Genomic DNA, 24393 nt, shown 5'->3' with positions numbered 1-24393 from the left:
CTTACCTAAACTGGGGGGGGGGGGGGGGATTTGTTCCAACAGGTCAATGACCCCAAGCATACAGCCAAAGCAACCCTGGCTTCAGAACAAGAATGTGATAGTCCTTTAGTGGCCAAGCCAAAGCTCACACTTGAATTCCATTGAAATTCTGTGGAAAGACCACGCTTGCTGTTCACCGACGCGCCTCATCTAATTTAACAGATCTTGAGAAAATCTGCAAGGAAGAATGGGAGGAACTCCCCAAATCCAGATGTGCCTAAGCTGATAGACATAGCAGTCACAGCTGTAATTGCTATTGCCTCAGGGGTGTGAATACTTGTGAAAATCAGATATTTCTATTAATTTTCAATACCTTTGCAAACATTTCTTAAAACATGTTTTTACTTTGTCGTTATGGGGTATTGTGTGTTCATGGGTGAGGAAAAAAAAGATTTTCAATTCAAGTTGTAACTACAAAATGTGGAATAAGTCAAGGAGTAAGAATACTTTCTGAAGGTACTGTACATATAGAATGTATTTTCTCTCTGTAGAATAGTGTTTTTCCTGCATGTGTTGCTACTGTCAATGTAATTCACAGTGGAGCATGCTTGTCCTACAGTGCCTTCAGAAAGTATTCACACCTCTTGTCTTTTTTCACATTTTGCTGTTTTACAAAATGGGATTAAAATGGATTGAACCGTCATTTTTGTCAACGATCAACACAAAATACTATTTTGTCAAAAAATAAGAACAATTCAAAAAAAAAAATTAATTAATGGAAAATAAAACAGTAATATATATCTTGATTAGATAAGTATTCAACCACCTGAAGCAATGTTAGTATCATCTTTGACAGCGATTACAACTGTGAGTCTTTTTGAGTAAGTCTCACCTGGATTGTACAATATTGGCCCACTCTTTAAAAATGTATTCAAGCTCTGTCAAGTTGGTTGTTCATCATTTCTAGACATCCATTTTTAAGCTTTGCCATAGATTTTCAAACCAATGTACAGTACCAGTCAAAAGTTGGGACACCTACTCCTTCAAGGGTTTTTCTTAATTTTTTACTATTTTATACATTGTAGAATAATAGTGAAGACATCAAAACTATGAAATAACACATATGGAATCATGAAGTTACATTTTTTTATTTCACCTTTATTTAACCAGGTAGGCTAGTTGAGAACAAGTTCTCATTTGCAACTGCGACCTGGCCAAGATAAAGCATAGCAATTCGACACATACAACAATAGAGTTACACATGGAATAAACAAAACAGTCAATAATACAGTAGAACAAAAAACAAAAAGTCTATATACAGTGAGTGCAAATGAGGTAAGATAAGGGAGTTAAGGCAATAAATAGGCCATGGTGGCGAAGTAATTACAAAATAGCAATTAAACACTGGAATGGTAGATGTGCAGAAGATGAATGTGCAAGTAGAGATCCTGGGGTGCAAAGGAGCAAGATAAATAAATAAATACAGTATGGGGATGAGGTAGGTAGATAGATCTGTGAGCTGCTCTGACAGCTGGCGCTTAAATCTAGTGAGGGAGATATCAGTATCCAGCTTCAGAGATTTTTGCAGTTCGTTCCAGTCATTGGCAGCAGAGAACGGGAACGAAAGACGACCAAAGGAGGAATTGGCTTTGGGGGTAACCAGTGAGATATACTTGCTGGAGAGCGTGCTACGAGTGGGTGCTGCTATGGTGACCAGTGAGCTGAGATAAGGCGGGGCTTTACCTAGCAGAGAGTTGTAGATGACCTGTAGCAAGTGGGTTTGGCGACGAGTATGAAGCGAGGGCCAACCAACGAGAGCGTACAGCTCGCAATGGTGGGTAGTGTATGGGGCTTTGGTAACAAAACGGATGGCACTGTGATAGACTGCATCCAATTTGTTGAGTAGAGTGTTGGTGGCTATTTTATAGATGACATCACTGAAGTTGAGGATTGGTAGGATGGTCAGTTTTACGAGGGTATGTTTGGCAGCATGAGTAAAGGATGCTTTGTTGCGATATAGGAAGCCAATTCTAGATTTAATTTTGGATTGGAGATGCTTAATGTGAGTCTGGAAGGAGAGTTTACAGTCTAACCAGACACCTAGGTATTTGTAGTTGTCCACGTATTCTAAGTCAGAGCCGTCCAGAGTAGTAATGCTGGACGGGCGAGCAGGTGCTGGCAGTGATCGGTTGAATAGCATGCATTTAGTTTTACTTGCATTTAAGAGCAGTTGGAGGCCATGGAAGGAGAGTTTTATGGCATTTAAGCTCGTCTGGAGGTTAGTTAACACAGTGTCCAAAGAGGGGCCAGAAGTATACAGAATGGTGTCTGCATAGAGGTGTATCAGAGAATCACCAGCAGCTTGAGCAACATCATTGATGTGTACAGAGAAGAGAGTCGGCCAGAGGATTGAACCCTGTGGCACCCCATAGAGACTGCCAGAGGTCTGGACAACAGGCCCTGCCGATTTGACACACTGAACTCTGTCTGAGAAGTAGTTGGTGAACCAGCCGAGGCAATCATTTGAGAAACCAAGGCTGTCGAGTCTGCCAATAAGATTGTGGTGATTGACAGAGTCGAAAGCCTTGGCCAGGTCGATGAATACGGCTGCACAGTAATGTCTCTTATCAATGGCAGTTATGATCTCGTTTAGAACCTTGAGCGTGGCTGAGGTGCACCCATGACCAGCTCTGAAACCAGATTGTATAGCGGAGAAGGTACGGTGAGATTCGAATTGGTCAGTAATCTGTTTGTTAACTTTGCTTTCGAAGACCTTAGAAAGACAGGGTAGGATAGATATAGGTATGTAGCAGTTTGGGTCTAGAGTGTCACCCCCTTTGAAGAGGGGGATGACTGCGGCAGCTTTCCAATCTTTGGGAATCTCAGACGATAGGAAAGAGAGGTTGAACAGGCTACTAATAGGGGTTGCAACAATTTTGGCAGATAATTTTTAGAAAGAAAGGGTCCAGATTGTCTAGCCTGGCTGATTTGTAGGGGTCCAGATTTTGCAGCTCTTTTGGAACATCAGCTATCTGGATTTGGGTGAAGGAGAAATGGTGGGGGCTTTGGCGGATTGCTGTGGAGGGTGCCGGGCAGTTGCCCGGGGTAGGGGTAGCCAGGTGGAAAGCATGGCCAGCCATAGAGAAATGCTTATTGAAATTCTCAATTATAGTGGATTTATCGGTGTTGACAGTGTTTCCTAGCCTCAGAGCAGTGGGCAGCTGGGAGGAGGTGCTCTTATTCTCCATGGACTTTACAGTCTCCCAGAACCTTTTTGAGTTAGTACTACAGGATGCAAAGCCTTAGCTTTCCTAACTGCCTGTGTATATTTGTTTCTAACTTTCCTGAAAAGTTGCATATCACGGGGGCTATTCGATGCTAATGCAGAATGCCACAGGATGTTTTTGTGCTGGTCAAGGGCAGACAGGTCTGGAGTGAACCAAGGACTATATCTATTCCTAGTTCTCATTTTTTTTGAATGGGGCATGCTTATTTAAGATGGTGAGGAAGGCACTTTTAAAGAATAGCCAGGCGTCATCTACTGACGGGATGAGGTCAGTGTCATTCCAGGATATCCCGGCCAGGTCGATTAGAAAGGCCTGCTCACAGACAGGTTTTAGGGAGCGTTTGACAGTGATGAGGGGTGGTCGTTTGGTCGCAGACCCATTACGAATATAGGCAATGAGGCAGTGATCGCTGAGATCTTGATTGAAAACAGCAGAGGTGTATTTGGAGGGCGAGTTAGTTAGGATGACATCTATGAGGGTGCCCGTGTTTACGGATTTGGAGTTGTACCTGGTAGGTTCATTGATAGTTTGTGTGAGATTGAGGGCATCAAGCATGGATTGTAGGATGGCCGGGGTGTTAAGCATGTCCCAGTTTAGGCCACCTAGTAGCACGAGCTCAAAAGATAGATGGGGGGCAATCAATTCACATATGGTATCGAGGCCACAGCTGGGGGCAGAGGGAGGTCTATAGCAAGCGGCAACAGTGAGAGACTTGTTTCTGGAAAGGTGAATTTTTAGAAGTAGAAGCTCGAATTGTTTGGGTACAGACTTGGATAGTAATACAGAACTCTGCAGGCTATCTTTGCAGTAGATTGCAACACCGCCCCCTTTGGCAGTTCTATCTTGGAAAATGTTATAGTTAGTGATGGAGATTTCAGGGTTTTTGGTGGTTTTCCTATGCCAGGATTTAGACACGGCTAAGACATCCGGGTTGGCAGAGTGTGCTAAAGCAGTGAGTTCAACAAACTTTGGGAGTAGGCTTCTAATGTTAACATGCATGAAACCAATCGTGCCCAGAAACCTGCTCCTTTTACTCTCTGTTCCGAACGTGCTACACGGCCAGTTCGTCTAGCATTTAGCCGTATCCTTATCCTACTTCTCCTCTGTTCCTCTGGTGATGTAGAGGTTAATCCAGGTCCTGCAGTGCCTAGCTCCACTCCCATTCCCCAGGTGCTCTCATTTGTTGACTTCTGTAACCATAAAAGCCTTGGTTTCATGCATGTTAACATTAGATTCAAACTTTGTGAGTAGGCTTCTAATGTTAACATGCATGAAACCAAGGCTTTTACGGTTACAGAAGTCAACAAATGAGAGCACCTGGGGAGTGGGAGTGGAGCTAGGCACTGCAGGACCTGGATTAACCTCTACATCACCAGAGGAACAGAGGAGAAGTAGGATAAGGATACGGCTAAATGCTAGACGAACTGGCCGTGTAGCACGTTCGGAACAGAGAGTAAAAGGAGCAGGTTTCTGGGCACGATAGCATAGATTCAAGGCATAATGTACAGACAAAGGTAAGGAAGGATGTGAGTACATTGGAGGTAAACCTAGGCATTGATTATGTAGGCACTGCACATGCAGGTGAGGGAGTTCTGCATGTGTAAGCATTTCACTGACAATCCGTTAATGGCGTTATCCAGAAAGAAAACCCACCAAGAAAGATTTCTTCCACTAATGTCTCAGCCAATTTTCAGCGATCCAATTGCCCTCAGCAGTAGACTTCCTCACATAGAAAATAATAATCTAGTTTTTACTGTGGCGTAGACATGGAGAAACAAATATATTTTAATACTGAGATAAGGTTTAGTAATTGATTAGGAGCCTCCATTGAGGTTCTCTGCTTTTCTCACAGGGGTCATGAAAACCATATGGGCCCTAGATGAGCAGGGAAATGCCGGAATAAACATTGTTGCAGTGGGGATTTAGATGTCACTATGACATACAAATCCAATTCACCACAGACAATGACTTTGGCTCCTACTGTCTCAGTCCCCTGCTGTATATTTGCCCTCTTAACATTAAACCAGTATCTCTATTGGGCTTGCATTCTGAATGTCATGGTCTAGGGGTCTCTCAACTGAGAAAGCGTTTACTGAACACCTGGCTTTTATAGTAGATAGGTTTTAGAGTGGAGTGGACCTACTCTACTGTAATGTAGTGGCTCTCAGACTTTAGAAACAGCCACATTCGCCTCTTGCCATGTAAAAAACTGGATCAACTCCAGATAAAGATTTAGATTTTTCCCTCTTCTGACCTTTTTAGTTTTCCAGTGGGACAGTTGTAATTCAAGCAGAAAAAGATCTCTATACACCAGAAATGTAATATCTTGTGACGCACTTAAGCGTAGTGGGTGCGGAGTCAGACGCAGGAGGCAGAAAGTACTGAGTTGTGCTTTATTTGGCACGGGGAAAATCGTGCGCGCCAAAACTCACGGGCGCAACAATCACGATACACGAAACCAGGACCTCACAAGTCCAGAGGGAAAACCCCAAAACGAAACACGCTACCAATACACTACCACACACAAACACAGTGGGAAAAATAAGCCCGCACAAAGAGCAGGCGGGCCGACCAGCTTAAATAGCCCAACTAAACGTAAACAAGAAACAGGTGTAACTAATCAGACAAAACCAACAGAAAAGGGAAAAGGGATCGGTGGCAGCTAGTAGACTGGTGACGACGACCGCCGAGCACCACCCGAACAGGAAGAGGAGCCATCTTCGGTAGGTGTCGTGACATATCTTGCTTCGGACCCAAGGACGATTACAGATTGCAACTCTCCAACGTGCATTGTGTATCGTACCCATACTGTGGAGCATATAATATATCCCTCAACTCAGCGCTTACAAAATGTATTTACATTTCTGAGTCAATACTGTAACTTGACATAACCGAGGATGCTACTTTTGTGCTTCCTTGCCAAAAATATTGCCTTACAAAATAATATACACATACATAATAATAATATACACACACATAATAATAATATACACATACATAATAATAATATACACATACATAATAATAATATACACATACACATGTTAAACGGACAGGGGGGAAGAGGGCGGAGGTTTATCCAGTGGATTGGATGCTTTAGAGATTATGAGGGGGTGAGGGGGGTTGTCTGCAATTTGTATTTTTGTCTGCTGATTCAGCAGCCCCAGGTCCCTCTCGCAATTACAGACAATATACAGTACATTGGGTTGCACTGAAATGGCCTAAGAGAAGATCTGACCTTGTAAAGTGTTTGTTACTCTTACCATCACTGCCATGAATTTCCATCCTTATAGAGTGGGATCATGGAGAACAGGAGAAAGAGAGGGGGGTCAGGAGTTGTGGTCGATGGGATCGGCTGGAGAGAGAGAAGGCGGGCAGGTGGAAAGTCATTCATCTATGTCAGTCATCACTCAGTCCAGTTAAAACCTACTTTGAGTTTTTCCCCCCATTATGTCATCATATTGATAGCAATAATAATAAAACAGAATCTTATCATTTTTGTAGCACACCAAAAGAAAACGGTATTGTTTATTGCTACTCTTTTTCTTCCCCAGGCACAATGTTCAATAAGCACCGTTGCTAATGTAAAAAAGTATCACCCGTCCTTCTCTCTGTGTGTGTTTCTGCAGGCCAACGATGCCTCAGGGAACACCTGGAACTGGATCTACTTCATCCCCCTCATCATCATCGGATCCTTCTTCATGCTCAACCTGGTCCTGGGAGTCCTGTCTGGGTGAGTGTCAACATCATGTCCTGACACCATCCCTGTCTGTGGGAAAGGTGTTGTTATCAACCCACTATTATGAAGCACATACAGTATAGTGCTCTTTACAAGTCATTTCACTTACCTGCTGGCTCTGTTTAACATGAAGCTTCTGTCTGACTATATTGGCATGGCGTTAGCCTAATCGAATGGGAGTATTCATTTACATAGTTTACAGTGTTTGTATTTCCCTGTTTTCTCACATTTGAAGCAGTGTTTTGTGAAATATATGCTTGCCCACCAACAGTTTGCATTGGGAGTGACCTGACTGGAATGTTTTCACACACACAGTACAGAACATAACAGTAAGGAACAGTACAGTACATAACAGTAAGGAACAGAACAGTACATAACAGTAAGGAACAGTACATAACAGTACAGTAAGGAACAGAACATAACAGTAAGGAACAGTACATAACAGTACAGTAAGGAACAGTACATAACAGTAAGGAACAGTACATAACAGTACAGTAAGGAACAGTACATAACAGTAAGGAACAGAACATAACAGTAAGGAACAGTACATAACAATAAGGAACAGAACATAACAGTAAGGAACAGAACATAACAGTACAGTAAGGAACAGTACATAACAGTAAGGAACAGTACATAACAGTACAGTAAGGAACAGTACATAACAGTAAGGAACAGAACAGTACATAACAGTAAGGAACAGTACAGTAAGGAACAGTACATAACAGTACAGTAAGGAACAGTACATAACAGTAAGGAACAGTACATAACAGTACAGTAAGGAACAGTACATAACAGTAAGGAACAGTACATAACAGTACAGTAAGGAACAGTACATAACAGTAAGGAACAGAACAGTACATAACAGTAAGGAACAGAACAGTACATAACAGTAAGGAACAGAACAGTACATAACAGTAAGGAACAGTACATAACAGTACAGTAAGGAACAGTACATAACAGTACAGTAAGGAACAGTACATAACAGTAAGGAACAGTACATAACAGTAAGGAACAGTACATAACAGTAAGGAACAGTACATAACAGTACAGTAAGGAACAGAACATAACAGTAAGGAACAGAACAGTACATAACAGTACAGTAAGGAACAGTACATAACAGTAAGGAACAGTACATAACAGTACAGTAAGGAACAGTACATAACAGTAAGGAACAGTACATAACAGTAAGGAACAGAACAGTACATAACAGTAAGGAACAGTACATAACAGTACAGTAAGGAACAGTACATAACAGTACAGTAAGGAACAGTACATAACAGTAAGGAACAGTACATAACAGTAAGGAACAGTACATAACAGTACAGTAAGGAACAGAACATAACAGTAAGGAACAGAACAGTACATAACAGTACAGTAAGGAACAGTACATAACAGTAAGGAACAGTACATAACAGTACAGTAAGGAACAGTACATAACAGTAAGGAACAGTACATAACAGTACAGTAAGGAACAGTACATAACAGTACAGTAAGGAACAGTACATAACAGTAATGAACAGTACATAACAGTAAGGAACAGTACATAACAGTAAGGAACAGTACATAACAGTACAGTAAGGAACAGTACATAACAGTAAGGAGCAGAACAGTACATAACAGTAAGGAACAGTACATAACAGTACAGTAAGGAACAGTACATAACAGTAAGGAACAGTACATAACAGTAAGGAACAGAACATAACAGTAAGGAACAGTACATAACAGTAAGGAACAGTACATAACAGTAAGGAACAGAACATAACAGTAAGGAACAGTACATAACAGTAAGGAACAGTACATAACAGTAAGGAACAGAACATAACAGTAAGGAACAGAACAGAACATAACAGTAAGGAACAGTACATAACAGTACAGTAAGGAACAGTACATAACAGTAAGGAACAGAACATAACAGTAAGGAACAGAACAGTACAGGACAGTACAGTAAGGAACATAACAGTAAGGAACAGAACATAACAGTAAGGAACAGAACAGAACATAACAGTAAGGAACAGTACATAACAGTACAGTAAGGAACAGTACATAACAGTAAGGAACAGTACATAACAGTAAGGAACAGTACATAACAGTAAGGAACAGTACAGTACATAACAGTAAGGAACAGAACAGTACATAACAGTAAGGAACAGAACAGTACATAACAGTAAGGAACAGTACATAACAGTAAGGAACAGAACAGTACAGGACAGTACAGTACAGGACATAACAGTAAGGAACAGATCAGTACAGTACAGTACATAACAGTAAGGAACATAACAGTACAGTAAAGAATATAACGAGTAAGGAACAGAACAGTACATAACAGTAAGGAACAGTACATAACAGTAAGGAACAGAACAGTACAGGACAGTACAGTACAGGACATAACAGTAAGGAACAGATCAGTACAGTACAGTACATAACAGTAAGGAACATAACAGTACAGTAAAGAATATAACGAGTAAGGAACAGAACAGTACATAACAGTAAGGAACAGTACATAACAGTAAGGAACAAAACAGTACAGAACAGTACAGTAAGGAACATAACAGTAAGGAACAGAACAGAACGGTACGGAACGGAACACTACAGAGCAGTACAGCGCAGTACAGAGCAGTGCAGAACAGAACAGTACAGAGCTCTTAAGTGCTGAGCTGTATTAGAATCCCTCCTTTAGATTCACTAAACAGCAGAGTAATCCAGGACAACACTGGAGGTAGAATAGTCCTACATAGACAATAGAGGTGTTTTCTGAATGTGTCATCCTCTCTGTACACTGTTCAAATTACTGTCAAGGGAAACTAGCATTTTATTTCTGTTAAATTGGTTTATAGCATTTACTGTCCTTACACTACAGTACAGTAGTCCCTGGATTGAAGGCAGCTACTCCCACACATATCCCTATACCATCAATGTCTGGTGAATCATGTCGTAGACTCGAGTGTAATGCCAATGCTGTGTAATTTGGAATGTATATGTTTTTTTCTGTTCATTGTTTTGAAGCCCTGGGGGCATGTTCTCTCTCTCTCTCTCTCTCTCTCTCTCTCTCTCTCTCTCTCTCTCTCTCTCTCTCTCTCTCTCTCTCTCTCTCTCTCTCTCTCTCTCTCTCTCTCACACTTACACACAAACACACAAACTGGCAGAGCTTAATGGAAGGCCTCCTGATGAGTGCTGTACTAGCTGCTATTAGGACTTGAATTTATTACTTCTCGGAAACCAAATCTAATTCTCACTTGCTGTTCCACTAAATGGCTTCAGCTCTTTCTCTACTATCAATGTGGCATTATGCTCTTCATAAGGCCATGATAAACTAACAAAAAAATCTTTGAAAATTACATTTTTTTTTTCATCTGCGGGGTTTTGATCGGCAGCGCCACCTAATGGGCAAAATTCTAGAAATCCTCCAATAAGAGCACAGATATTGGTCATGTGATCAGTCTACCATCCTAAAATGTTTTGGAAAACAACCGTTTTTGATCTGAAGTGAGAGAAAATCTACTCCCGTTTTGGAGTCTCAAATTATGTCTTACTACAATATACACTGAGTATACTAAACATTAAGTACACCTGCTCTTTTCATGACAGACTGACCAGGTGAATCCAGGTGAAAGCCATGATCCCTTATTTATTTATTTTTGTAATTTTTTTATTTCACCTTTATTTAACCATGTAGGCTAGTTGAGAACAAGTTCTCATTTGCAACTGCGACCTGGCCAAGATAAAGCATAGCAGTGTGAACAGACAACACAGAGTTACACATGGAGTAAACAATAAACAAGTCAATAACACAGTAGAAAAAAAGAGAGTCTATATACATTGTGTGCAAAAGGCATGAGGAGGTAGGCAAATAATTACAATTTTGCAGATTAACACTGGAGTGATAAATTATCAGATGGTCATGTACAGGTAGAGATATTGGTGTGCAAAAGAGCAGAAAAGTAAATAAATAAAAACAGTATGGGGATAAGGTAGGTAAAATTGGGTGGGCTATTTACCGATAGACTATGTACAGCTGCAGCGATCGGTTGGCTGCTCAGATAGCAGATGTTTGAAGTTGGTGAGGGAGATAAAAGTCTCCAACTTCAGCGATTTTTGCAATTCGTTCCAGTCACAGGCAGCAGAGAACTGTAACGAAAGGCGGCCAAATGAGGTGTTGGCTTTAGGGATGATCAGTGAGATACACCTGCTGGAGCGCGTGCTACGGGTGGGTGTTGCCATCGTGACCAGTGAACTGAGATAAGGCGGAGCTTTACCTAGCATGGACTTGTAGATGACCTGGAACCAGTGGGTTATAGGTCTGTAACAGTTTGGGTCCAGGGTGTCTCCCCCTTTGAAGAGGGGGATGAACTGCGGCAGCTTTCCAATCCTTGGGGATCTCAGACGATATGAAAGAGAGGTTAAACAGGCTGGTAATAGGGGTTGCGACAATGGCGGCGGATAGTTTCAGAAATAGAGGGTCCAGATTGTCAAGCCCAGCTGATTTGTACGGGTCCAGGTTTTGCAGCTCTTTCAGAACATCTGCTATCTGGATTTGGGTAAAGGAGAACCTGGAGAGGCTTGGGCGAGTAGCTGCGGGGGGGGCGGAGCTGTTGGCCGAGTTGGAGTAGCCAGGCGGAAGGCATGGCCAGCCGTTGAGAAATGCTTGTTGAAGTTTTCGATAAACATGGATTTATCGGTTGTGACCGTGTTACCTAGCCTCAGTGCAGTGGGCATCTGGGAGGAGGTGCTCTTGTTCTCCATGGACTTCACAGTGTCCCAGAACTTTTTGGAGTTGGAGCTACAGGATGCAAATTTCTGCCTGAAGAAGCTGGCCTTTGCTTTCCTGACTGACTGCGTATATTGGTTCCTGACTTCCCTGAACAGTTGCATATCGCGGGGAATATTCGATGCTATTGCAGTCCGCCACAGGATGTTTTTGTGCTGGTCAGGTCTGGAGTGAAACAAGGGCTATATCTGTTCTTAGTTCTGCATTTTTTGAACGGAGCATGCTTATCTAAAATGGTGAGGAAGTTACTTTTAAAGAATGACCAGGCATCCTCAACTGACGGGATGAGGTCAATGTCCTTCCAGGATACCCGGGCCAGGTCGATTAGAAAGGCCTGCTCACAGAAGTGTTTTAGGGAGCGTTTGACAGTGATGAGGGGTGGTCGTTTGACTGCGGCTCCGTAGCGGATACAGGCAATGAGGCAGTGATCGCTGAGATCCTGGTTGAAGACAGCGGAGGTGTATTTGGAGGGCCAGTTGGTCAGGATGACGTCTATGAGGGTGCCCTTGTTTACAGATTTAGGGTTGTACCTGGTGGGTTCCTTGATGATTTGTGTGAGATTGAGGGCCTCTAGCTTAGATTGTAGGACTGCCGGGGTGTTAAGCATATCCCAGTTTAGGTCACCTAACAGAACAAACTCTGAAGCTAGATGGGGGGTGATCAATTCACAAATGGTGTCCAGGGCACAGCTGGGAGCTGAGGGGGGTCGGTAGCAGGCGGCAACAGTGAGAGACTTATTTCTGGAGAGAGTAATTTTTAAGATTAGTAGTTCGAACTGTTTGGGTATGGACCTGGAAAGTATGACATTACTTTGCAGGCTATCTCTGCAGTAGACTGCAACTCCTCCCCCTTTGGCAGTTCTATCTTGACGGAAAATGTTATAGTTGGGTATGGAAATCTCAGAATTTTTGGTGGCCTTCCTGAGCCAGGATTCTGACACGGCAAGGACATCAGGGTTAGCAGAGTGTGCTAAAGCTGTGAGTAAAACAAACTTAGGGAGGAGGCTTCTGATGTTGACATGCATGAAACCAAGGCTTTTTCGATCACAGAAGTCAACAAATGAGGGTGCCTGGGGACATGCAGGGCCTGGGTTTACCTCCACATCACCCGCGGAACAGAGGAGGAGTAGTATGAGGGTGCGGCTAAAGGCTATCAAAACTGGTCGCCTAGAGCGTTGGGGACAAAGAATAAAAGGAGCAGATTTCTGGGCATGGTAGAATATATTCAGGGCATAATGCGCAGACAGGGGTATGGTGGGGTGCGGGTACAGCAGAGGTAAGCCCAGCCACTGGGTGATGATGAGAGAGGTTGTATCTCTGGACATGCTGGTTGTAATGGGTGAGGTCACCGCATGTGTGGGAGGTGGGACAAAGGGGGTATCAGGGGTATGAAGAGTGGAACTAGGGGCTCCATTGTAAACGAAAACAATGATAACTAACCTGAACAACAGTATACAAGGCATATTGACATTTGAGAGAGACATACAGCGAGGCATACAGTAATCACAGGTGTTGAATTGGGAGGGCTTGCTAAAACAGTAGGTGAGACAACAACAGCTAATCAGCTAGCACAACAACAGCAGGTAAAATGGCGTTCACTAGGCAGGGAGGGTCGGCTGGGGCCGACAGATAAAACATAAACAAGCAGAATGGAGTACCGTGATTAAATGGACAGTCCAGCATGCATCAGCTATGTAGCCAAGTGATCAGTGTCCAGGGGGCAGCGGTGGAGGGGGCAGGAAAGCTAGACTGGCGGGTATTTTCCAGGTTAAAAAAACTGTCTGGCTGTGCAGAAGGTTAAAGCCGCTAGCAGTGGCTAACAATGACTAAATAGCTTGTAGCTAGTTAGCTGGTTAGCTTCTGGAGGTTCTTGAATGTGTTCTAAAAATTCAAAATAATAGCGATTTCGTATCACATTGGGTGAGGCAGGTTACCGGGAGGTATAATCGAATTAAAAATCGAAAAGAGATTGAAAGTAAATATGGGTCCAGTGAGTGGTTGGACTGGCTGGGGACGCGGCGATTCAGACAGTTAGCAGGCCTGTGCTAACAAGCTTACAGTTAGTAGGCCGGGGCTAAATAAGCTAGCAGTTAGCAGACCGGGGCTAAACAAGCTAGCAGTTAGCAGGCCGAATTAGCAAGCAAGCAGATAGCAAGGGCTAGAAAGTTAGCCTTTGGGGGACGTCGCGATGAGGTTAAGTCTGTTTATGCCTCTTCATGCGGTGACATCGATAGACCGGTCATGGATCCGGATATTGTAGCCCAGGAGTATGCTTCGGTGGTAGCACAGGAGCTCTGGCCGGGCTAACTTCAAGCTAAGTGGATGGAAACGCTAGCCAGGAGTAATCATCCGGGGTTGCGGTTAGCTAGTTGTGAAGATCCAGATGAGAATGTTCCATTTGCGGTGGGAATCGGGGGATAAAAATAATAGGTCCGTTATGCTCTGGTTAGAGTCGCGTTGTTCGAACTGGCGAGAGCTTTCCGAGCTAAAGGTTAGCTGATGACCGCTAGCAATGGTTAGCTGGCTAGCTTCAGTTGAGGGGTGCCAGTCGAGTCCATGCCTCGACAAATTGAGGCTGTTCTGAGGGCAAAAGGCGGGGTGCAACTCAATATTAGGAAGGTGTTTTGTACACTCAGTATATGGTCATATGTTAATAAATATATACTGTGCACAGTTTGTCATGTTTAACTGACAAAAATATCCATGGTTGGATGCTAACCAGAGCTCATGCAAAGTCAATGGGACAAACTGGCTAAATTAGCTATCTAGCTAGCCAGGTAGAGTGTTAGCTAGCTATAGCTGTGTACATTTCATTTTAGATAGTTTTTTTGTATGTTTAACTAGCTGGCTAGCTATCTTAAAACCATTTAAATCTTTCTAGTTTACGATTATGAAGTTGGAAGTTTGCTAAATGTAGCTAGTTATCTTTGCCTATATTGCCATTGACTTGACTGGCAGCAGGTTGAGTTGATGGACAGAGCACAGCTGTGAATTTCAGTACAGATGTGGCAGTCAATAACAAGCTATAGGAGAGGAGTAAATAAATGGGGGAAATAAGCTTAAATTGATCTATTGATCTAATATTAATGTTCATGTTGCTCATTGCTCCAGTGTCTCATACCCACCTCCATTTCCAGCAAAATTGCTCTGCAATATTTCCCCCAAAAATGCCGGTGTATCATGGTCTTTAAAGACTTGTGTGTTACTTTGTCAGAAAGTCAGTCCTCCTACCTGTTGTCTCGTCACTGGCTGCACTCAGTATCCCATCTGCGAAGATGGCGTAAACTCTGACTCTGTAAGACTGTGTACTTCATACAATCCGGTGGTGTAAAGTACTTAAGTAAATATACTTTAAAGTACTACTTTTAAGTAGTTTTTTGGGATATCTGTACTTCACTATTGATATTTTGCGCTACTTTTACTTCACTTCATTCCTAAAGAAAATAATGTACCTTTTACTCCATACATTTTCCCTGACACACAAAGTACTCATTACATTTTGAATGCTTAGCAGGACAGGAACATGGTCACATTCATGCATTTGTCAAGATAACATGCCTGGTCATCCCTACTGCCGCAGATCTGGCTGACTCACTACACAAAAATACTTTGTTTGTTGTGTTGGAGTGTGCTCCTGTCTATCCCTAAATAAAGCATTTTTGGTGGGTTTGTATCTTTTGATTTATACAACATGCCTACCACTTTGACGATGCAATTGTTTTATTATTGTGAAAACAAACAAGACAAGAAACTGAAAACTTGAGTGTGTATAACTATTCACCCCCCCCCCCCCCCCAAATCAATACTTTGTAGAGCCACCTTTTGTAGCAATTACAGCTGCAAGGATCTTGGGGTATGTCTCTATAAGCTTGGCACATCTAGCCACTGGGAATTTTAACCATTCTTCAAGGCAAAACTGCTCCAGCTCCTTCAAGTTGGATGGGTTCCGCTGGTGTCCAGCAATCTTTAAGTCATAAAACAGATTCTCAATTGGATTGAGTTCTGGGCTTTGACTAGGCCATTCCAATACATTTAAATGTTTCCCCTTATCCACTCGAGTGATGCTTTAGCAGTATGCTTACGGTCATTGTCCTGCTGGCAGGTGAACCTCCGTCCCAGGTTCAAATCTCTGGAGGACTGAAACAGGTTTCCCTCAAGAATTTCCATGTATTTAGCACCATCCATCATTCCTTCAATTCTGACCAGTTTCCCAGTTCCTGCCAATGAAAAACATCCCACAGCATGATGCTGCCACCACCATGCTTCACTGTGGGGATGTTGTGCTCAGGGTGATGAGGTGTTGGGTTTGGGCCAGACATAGCATTTTCCTTGATGGCCAAGAAGCTCCATTTTAGTCTCATCTGACCAGAGTACCTTCTTCCATATGTTTGGGGATACTTCCACATGCCTTTTGGCAAACACCAAACATGTCTGCTTATTTTTTTTCTTTAAGCAATGGCTTTTTTCTGGACGCTCTTCCGTTAAGCCCAGCTTTTTGGAGTGTACAGCTTAAAGTGGTCCTATGGACAGATACTCCAATCTCCTCTTTGCAGCTCCTTCAGGGTTGTCTTTGGTCTCTTTGTTGCCTCTCTGATTAATGCCCTCCTTGCCTGGTCTGTGAATTTTGGTGGGCTGCCCTCTCTCTGGCAGGTTTGTTGTGGTGCCATAATCTTTCCATTTTTGTATTATTTTATTTGAATTATTATTATTATTATTATTGCTCCCTAGGATGAACCAGACTTGTGGAGTTCTACAAAAAAAAATTCTGATGTCTTGGCTGATTTCTTTTGATTTTCCCATGATGTCAAGCGAAGAGGCACTGAGTTTGAAGGAAATACATCCACAGGTACACCTCCAATTGACTCAAATGATGTCAATTAGCCTATCAGAAGCTTCTAAAGTCATGATATCATTTTTGTGAATTTTCCAAGTTGTTTAAAGGCACAGACAACTTAGTGTATGTAAACTTCTGACCCACTGGAATTGTGATACAGTTATTGGAAAAATTACTTGTATCATGCACAAAGTAGATGTCCTAACTGACTTGCCAAAACTATAGTTTGTTAACAGGAAATTTGTGGAGTGGTTGAAAAATGAATTTTTATGACTCCAACCTAAGTGTATGTAAACTTCTGACTTCAACTGTATTTTCTTTTTCAAGAAGTCTATGAAAAGTGGATGTGGAACCATTAGACAGGGTGATTGACATAGCAGTAGTGGATGAAGACCTTGACCAGCAGGTGCGGTTGCTGGGGAGAGGTGGCTCCCAAACGTCATCATCCAAATCCTCTGCATCCTCCACTTTGTTGTGAATAAAATAAAGGGATGTATCGTTATAAGACACACAGAATCACAGTTGACTAAATGTACAAAACAACATTAGGGTCAACTTTACCTGTGCAGTGACTCACATAGAAGGTGTGAAGCACACACACACACAATGCAAACAGTAACACTTTGGAGACAAAGGAAGAGGTGAGAACCACAAATCAACAATGGCCATAAGAGTTTAGTGGCCTCTTCAAAGTTACAAGGATGAAACTTAGAACAGCAAACAGTGAACTAATATGAAACATAGACAATACCTACTTTGTAATTATATAACATTGAAATGACTTGTTACAATGGCCTATGTAAACAAAAGCCAAAGCACAAAAAGCAGACAACTTATAAAAATGAAATACATATAGTAAATTAGCTATATAAAGTCATGAAGATAATTTACTTACAGATCTAAAAGTGGATCCAATCCTTCTAGAAAGCAATCTTCGTCGTCCGAGTCGAAATTGTCGTTGTCCAAATCGCTCCCCTAATCCGTGTCCGACTCCAGTATTTTATTCAAAGTTTCTATGTCGGTATAATTATTCATAGCTGCCTTCTTTTTAGGTTCCTGTTCGATATTCTTCATTTTTACCTTTTTTTCACCCTTGAGAAACTATCTTTTATGCTAAAGAAATGAAATTAAATCGTGCTCGGTGCGTCTTGTCTCTGAGCCCGGTAGTAATAGTTTGCGGTATGCATAAAAGGTTCTAGGCCTTGCTTTGTCCCACCCAGGTCAACTGCATATCCCTGGAAAGCTTATCTCGTTGGCTACAAGACTGTCAAGGTGCCCCAGTAGCCAATCCCCTGTGTAATGGATGCCTACAGCGAGTAAGCAGGTATCGTCATATTTTTTATGCTCAAAGATGTGACGCGAATGTGGACATTCAATGTGTCCATTAAGTCATACATCATCAGATAACATCGGCAATATGCAATATTTGTTCCTACCAACATAGGGATTAATTTGATACCCCTCATGTAGCCATAGCTCAAACACAGACCAAATGGAAGCTTATCTTGTAAGATATTTGGTGAAAACGCTGTGTAAAATAAACATTTTGACTCTCAGGTCTGGTGATCAATAACGATAGGTCCCAGGCAGACAAATAAGACATCCTCATGATCTATGGAGTCCCGGCTTTTGGTGTGTATCAACGTATTCCGTGCTTATTTTGTTTATGCTTCACAATGCTAAACGGAATGTAGGTAGCAGCCATCTTGAAATAAGGTCATCAGCTCAGCCTGCCCTTATAAGTTTGTATGCCCATGTATGGTAGTAATTCACACCAAATATTTTAAGATACCGATCAATAGCCAAGATACTCAACTCTCCGTAGACACCTTGCTTTTGCAAATAGGGGCTACTGTTCTCATACCATAATGAATTGAATAAAACAAATCCAATAGGTTCCCCAAATATGGGGCCTTAACATTTAAGAGGTTTTAAATAAACTTGATTCCTCATCAATCTACACACAATACCCAATAATGACAAAGTGAAAACAGGTTTTTAGAAATTATTGCAAATTCATAAAAAATTTAAAACAGAAATACCTTATTTACATAAGTATTCAGACCCTTTGCTATGAGACTCGAAATTAAGCTCAGGTGCATCCTGTTTCAAATGATCAACCTTGAGATGTTTCTACAACTTGATTGAAGTCCACCTGTGGTAAATTAAATTGATTGGACATGATTTGGAAAGGCACACACCTGTCTATATAAGGTCCCACCGTTGACAGTGCATGTCATAGCAAAAACCAAGCCATGAGGTCAAAGGAATTGTCCGTAGAGCTCAGAGACAGGATTGTGTCGAGACAGATCTGGGGAAGGATACCAAAACATGTCAGCCGTGTTTACTGTGGTCAGAAGGGATAAAGGTCACTGATGCACTGTGACAGGGCTGTGTCACATTCTAAAGGCCACTGTCTGTCCTGCAGGGGGCCGGGGCCAGGGCTGCAGCCAAACACATGGGTTAGAGGCCACAGCCCCAGGAGCAGCGGGCAGAGACAGCAAGGCTCATCTTTTATCTCATCACCCCTCCTAATGTCCCCCGCCCTCCTGCCCAAATCACCCCATCAGCTTACTCTGTGAGGGCTTTGATTAGAACAAAGGGAGTGCCACAGACAGCCCAGCTTGAGGCACAACACTGGCTTTTAATATTTTTCTCTACCCCCCCTTCTCAATTCAATTCAAGGGCTGTATTGGGGTGGGGTGGCAGGGTAGCCTAGTGGTTAGAGTGTTGGACTAGTAACTGAAAGGTTGCGAGTTCAAATCTCTGAGCTGACAAGGTACAAATCTGTCGTTCTGCCCCTGAACAGGCAGTTAACCCACTGTTCCTAGGCTGTCATTGAAAATATGATTTTTTTCTTAACTGACTTGCCTAGTTAAAGAAAAAAAAAGGGAAACATATGTTAATATTGCCCAAGCAAGTGAAGTAGATAATAAACTAAAGTGAAATACACAATAAAAATGTACACCTTCTCTCTCTCCCTTACGTTTTCCTCCTCCCTCTTTTCCTCTGTGTGGAGTAGAAGGTCAGGTTTTTCAGATCCTTCCCAGCAGGGTAATGTCCATCTGTCAGTCAGGTGGAGGCTCATGCTGTGTCCTGTTGCTCCACAACTCACAGCTGTACAGCTGTAAATCAATATTCACATACTGTACCACTTGGTCTGAACCTTGACTTCTGACTCATGTTCTTGTTGCTTATATTGTGTGTGATATGTAAGCTACAGTTTCTTTAGATTTTCCAGGTCCTTTATTATTATACTGTAGCTTTAGCTTAAAACAGTTTCCCATTTTTTGGCATAGTATCCCAGCTCTGAGCAGTTTGATATTGTGCGCGCTCCGTACTGCTTGCAAAATGTGTCTATGAGTGATTGCTTGTTGTGTGTGTTTTACTCTGCAATCTCTCTGCATTCGGTGAGCCTGTGTGTACTGTACAGGCTGAGTGAGAGAGTGTGTAGCTGGGATTGCCTGTATGTCTAGCTAATCTGTTTGTGTATAAAATAAATAAAGAGAAAAATATGAGAGAGAGAGAGAAAGATGCGAGAGGGAAAGATGCGCGAGAGAGAGAGAAAGAAAGATGAGAGAGAGTCTGCGCTCAGTGCTGGTGTGAGGCTTGCTGAGGAGTGTTTTGACTCACTCCCCCACCTGAGGGACTGCTGTGGAGCTTGTACCACCTCCTCACAGCCCCCCCCCCCCCCCCTCACACACACACACACACACACACACACACACACACACACACACACACACACACACACACACACACACACACACACACACACACACACACACACACACACACACACACACACACACACACACATAGCCACTGCAATGGAGGAAGGAGCTTCCCTCAGACCTGCGAGGGCGAGACACCAATCACTGCTTGGCTCTCATCGAGTGAGCTGTGAAACTGGACCGTTCAGGGAGGGGATCCCTCATTTCTCTCCATCTGCCCCTCTCTCTCTTTTTTTGCTTTGTCTGTCTCTGTATACCTCAATCAATCAATCAAATGTATTTATAAAGCCCTTCTTTCATCAGCTGATGTCACAAAGTGCTGTACAGAAACCCTGCCTAAAATCTCTCTTTCTCAATTCAATCAATTCACAGGGCTTTATTGGCATGGGAAACATATGTTTACATTTCCAAAACATGTGAAATAGATCAACAAAAGTGAAATAAACAATCAAAAATGAAGAGTAAACATTACACTCACAAAAGTTTCAGAAGAATAGAGACATATAAAGTGTCATATTATGGCTATGTACAGTGTTATAACGATGTGCAAATAGAAAGTACAAAAGGGAAAATAAATAAACATTAATATGGGTTGTATTTACAATGGTGTTTGTTCTTCACTGGTTGCCCTTTTCTTGTTGCTGCTGTGATTGCAAACGGTGGTATTTCACCCAATAGATATGGGAGTTTATCAAAATTGGATTTGTTTTAAAATTCTTTGGGGGTCTGTGTAATCTGAGGGAAACATGTGTCTCTGATTTGCTCATACATTTTGGCAGGAGGTTAGGAAGTGCAGCTCAGTTTCCACCTCATTTTGTGGGCAGTGTGCACCTTCTCTTGAGAGCGTTCGTTCGGAATCCAATTAGGCTCGAGAATATATAAAAACCTTTCGCCTACGACCAAAAATGAATTATAACATTTTAGGGGATCTCGCCTCGAGAGGCGATACTTTGTTAAAAGGGGACCCCAAAATTTTCCATACAAAACTTATGGGCTCATATGAAAGAGTAGGTAAAATAAATGATATCTAGGGTCAAAGGTCAAAATTCCAGGTAGTCAAGGTCAGGGTGTTGACACTGAGTCTATCCATAGTTAAATCTTTCCTTAATTTGGTGTCAGTCACAGTGGTCAGGTATTCTGCCACTGTGTACTCTCTATTTAGGGCCAAATAGCGTTCTAGTTTGCTCTGTTATTTGGTAAAATCTTTTCAATGTATCAAGTAATTATGTTTTTGTTTTCTCATGGGTATAATTGTGGTACTGTCTGGGGCTCTGTGGGGTCTGTGTTTGTGAACAGAGCACCAGGTCCAGCTTGCTTAGTGGGCTCTTCTCCAGGTTAATCTCTCTGTAGGTAATGGCTTTGTTATGGAATGTTTGGTAATTGCTTCCTTTTAGGTGGTTGTAGAATTCCTCTTTTCTGGATTTTGACAATTAGCGGGTATCGGCCTAATTCTGCTCTACATGCATTATTTGGTGTTTTATGTTGTACACCGGGATGTTTTTGCAGAATTCTGCATGCAGAGTCTCAATTTGGTGTTTGTTCCATTTTGTGAATTCTTGGTTGGTGAGCGGACCCCAGACCTCACAACCATAAAGAGCAATGGGTTAACTGTAACTGATTCAAGTATTTTTAGGCAGATCCTAATTGGGATGTCGAATTGGTCCTGATGTTTAGGCCGAGGTTGGTATAGTTTTTTGTGTGCTCTAGGGCATTGGTGTCTAGATGGTATTTGTGGACCTTTCTCCCGATATCTCTCTTTCTCCCCATCTCTGTCTCTTACTCCCTATCTCTCTCTGTCTCTCTTTCTCCCTATCTCTCTCTCTCTCCCTCTCTCTCTCTCCCTGTCCCTGTCTCTCTTTCTCCCCGTCTCTCTCTCTCTGTCTCACTACTGTCCCTCTCTCTCTGTGTGTCTCTGTCCTCCTCCCTCCCCTCCCATCCCTCCGTTAACAGGTCTTAAGGAGCTAGTACTACACACAGAGAAGTTGTGGGTGGAAGGAGGAAGATAAATAAAAGCATGTCCTCAACCTCAGCTACTCAATCCAGGGAGATGGCAACAGTGATGTTCTGTTTGTGGCTTCACAGTGCAGGTTAATGAGTGAGACCCCCCCTCTTTGTCTTGGTAATCCAACCTTTACCCAATCAGCAGTAGGCCTATTTATTCCCAGGATACACCTGTATAATAATAATTTAAATGGGCTTATTTAATTGGCTAGATAATGAGTTGTGGGTCTGTGGTTACACAAACCACCACATGCACCTTTCAGCGTTTTTTTAATTGACTGTTCTATGTTGTGAGTGCATTCGGAACAAGCACTGATGCAAATGAATGACGCTCATTTGATTTCCAAAGTGAAATTGCATGCATTGTGTAGAGCAGTGTTTCCCAACCCTGGTCCTACAGTACCCCTAACAGTATACATATTTATTGTAACCCTGGACAAGCACACCTGATTCAACTTCTCAACTAATCATTAAGCCCTCAATGTGGGTGTGTTTGTCAAGGGCTACAACGAAACGGTGTACTGTTGGGGCACTCAAGGGCCAGGGGTTGGAAGACACTGGTGTAGAGTGCAGTTACAGTATATCATCCTTTACTGTACAGTGTAGGAAACTTTATCTTTCAGCTAATGATCTCTGGGCCTGTGTCGGGTAAATGTTTGTTTATTAAATAGGTTTGACTATTTGTCTTTCTGCAAGGGAAACTGGGTTGCTTGTTGTTCCAAGATATTATCAGATTGTGTCAGAAATATGATTGCTTCATGGTGTAACCACAGAGATCTGATGTTTTCATACACCCCTGACTGTATTGGCAATATGGACTCGCAAAATCATGCTTTTTGAAGTTTTTAATGTAGAGGAAGCAAAGACTAGAAGTGTCTCTCCAAAAAGTTTCACTCACAGCCAGTTCCACAGTTGGGTGGCAGACTGCTGTCAGCAGATGAGTGCTCCAGGCTCTGACCTGTGTGTGTTGCTCCCAGGCTTGTCCGATAAGTGTGTGTGTTTGTCCCCGCAGGGAGTTTGCCAAGGAGCGTGAGCGTGTGGAGAAGAGGCAGGAGTTTCTGAAGCTTCGCAGGCAGCAGCAGATCGAGAGGGAGCTGACTGGATACCTGGAATGGATATGCAAGGCAGGTCAGACTGACCTCTACTCCTTCTCGCTTTTACTTTTAAAACTTTAACTTTACTCTAATACTTAAGTTTACTTAAATACTGCTTCAGATTTTGCTCAAGGGTTAGTTACAGGCAAATGGGAGTTGATACTATATGCAGTAATCTACCGCACATTTTCTTATATCTAGCTATATGACCTAGAAATATACAGTATATTACATTATGCTGACATAGCATTAGTCCTAGGGTTTTATGATATGTAATATTAACTATGCTGATGGTTTGGAAATCTGTGTGTGCGTGTGCGCGTGTGTGTGTGTTCATGTTATGGTGTGTGGCTATGTATTTGTTTCAGAGGAGGTGATGCTGGCAGAGGAGGACAAGCATGCTGAAGAGATGTCTCCTCTGGATGGAGTGTGGTACAAGAGGAAATACAACAACCCAGGTGAAGGGTATAGTCGGGCCCTGAGTTAGGCTGCTCAGACCGCCTGATCTGATCAGGGAAAACTCAGGACCTTGGGGATGAGATTTGTCTGTGTTGCCTCCCTGTGTCTGCTCAGGACTGTCTTCCCAGGCTCCTCTCTGGCTGTGGCTATGTCAGGCTTTGGGCTGATGCCACCCACCCTCTCTGATTTAGATATTGTGCTGCTGCTTGTTAGCCCAGCACAGAATGAATCACAGCCCGAGTGTGAACCCACAGTAATTATGTGTGTTGGGGCAACATGTAAATTTGATTAAAACAGGAGAGAGGTGCACAGTGCTACAGTTCAGAGAGAGCCAGCCTGGGAGAGTGTGTGTGAGGGGGCTGTGTTGCCAGTCAAGTTTGAATGGTCTATTGCGCCAACAAGACCTAAGAGGCCTCTCATGAGATGCTGTTTCACAAGCTGTCATAAATGTGAAGGGTTCAAGTTGTGGGCTGCTTTTTTGAATGTAAGTCAGTTACCTGAT

General features: G+C 42.6%; 1 protein-coding gene across 1 annotated transcript in view; it reads left to right on the top strand.

Annotated features, from left to right (window-relative positions):
* Positions 1-24393, top strand: part of cacna1ba (calcium voltage-gated channel subunit alpha1 Ba) — a 170078-nt gene that overhangs the window by 82212 nt on the left and 63473 nt on the right. Inside the window, exons 7-9 of the mRNA XM_090237216.1 lie at positions 6896-6999; positions 23351-23466; positions 23801-23890. Of these exons, the coding sequence (XP_090093342.1) occupies positions 6896-6999; positions 23351-23466; positions 23801-23890 (310 nt within the window). The remainder of the gene's footprint in view (positions 1-6895; positions 7000-23350; positions 23467-23800; positions 23891-24393) is intronic.

This window comes from Oncorhynchus mykiss, chromosome 6 (assembly GCF_057628025.1).
Source record: "Oncorhynchus mykiss isolate SJ-2025 chromosome 6, ASM5762802v1, whole genome shotgun sequence".
NCBI classification, from domain to species: domain Eukaryota; kingdom Metazoa; phylum Chordata; class Actinopteri; order Salmoniformes; family Salmonidae; genus Oncorhynchus; species Oncorhynchus mykiss.
This window is presented reverse-complemented; position numbering and strand designations above follow the sequence as displayed.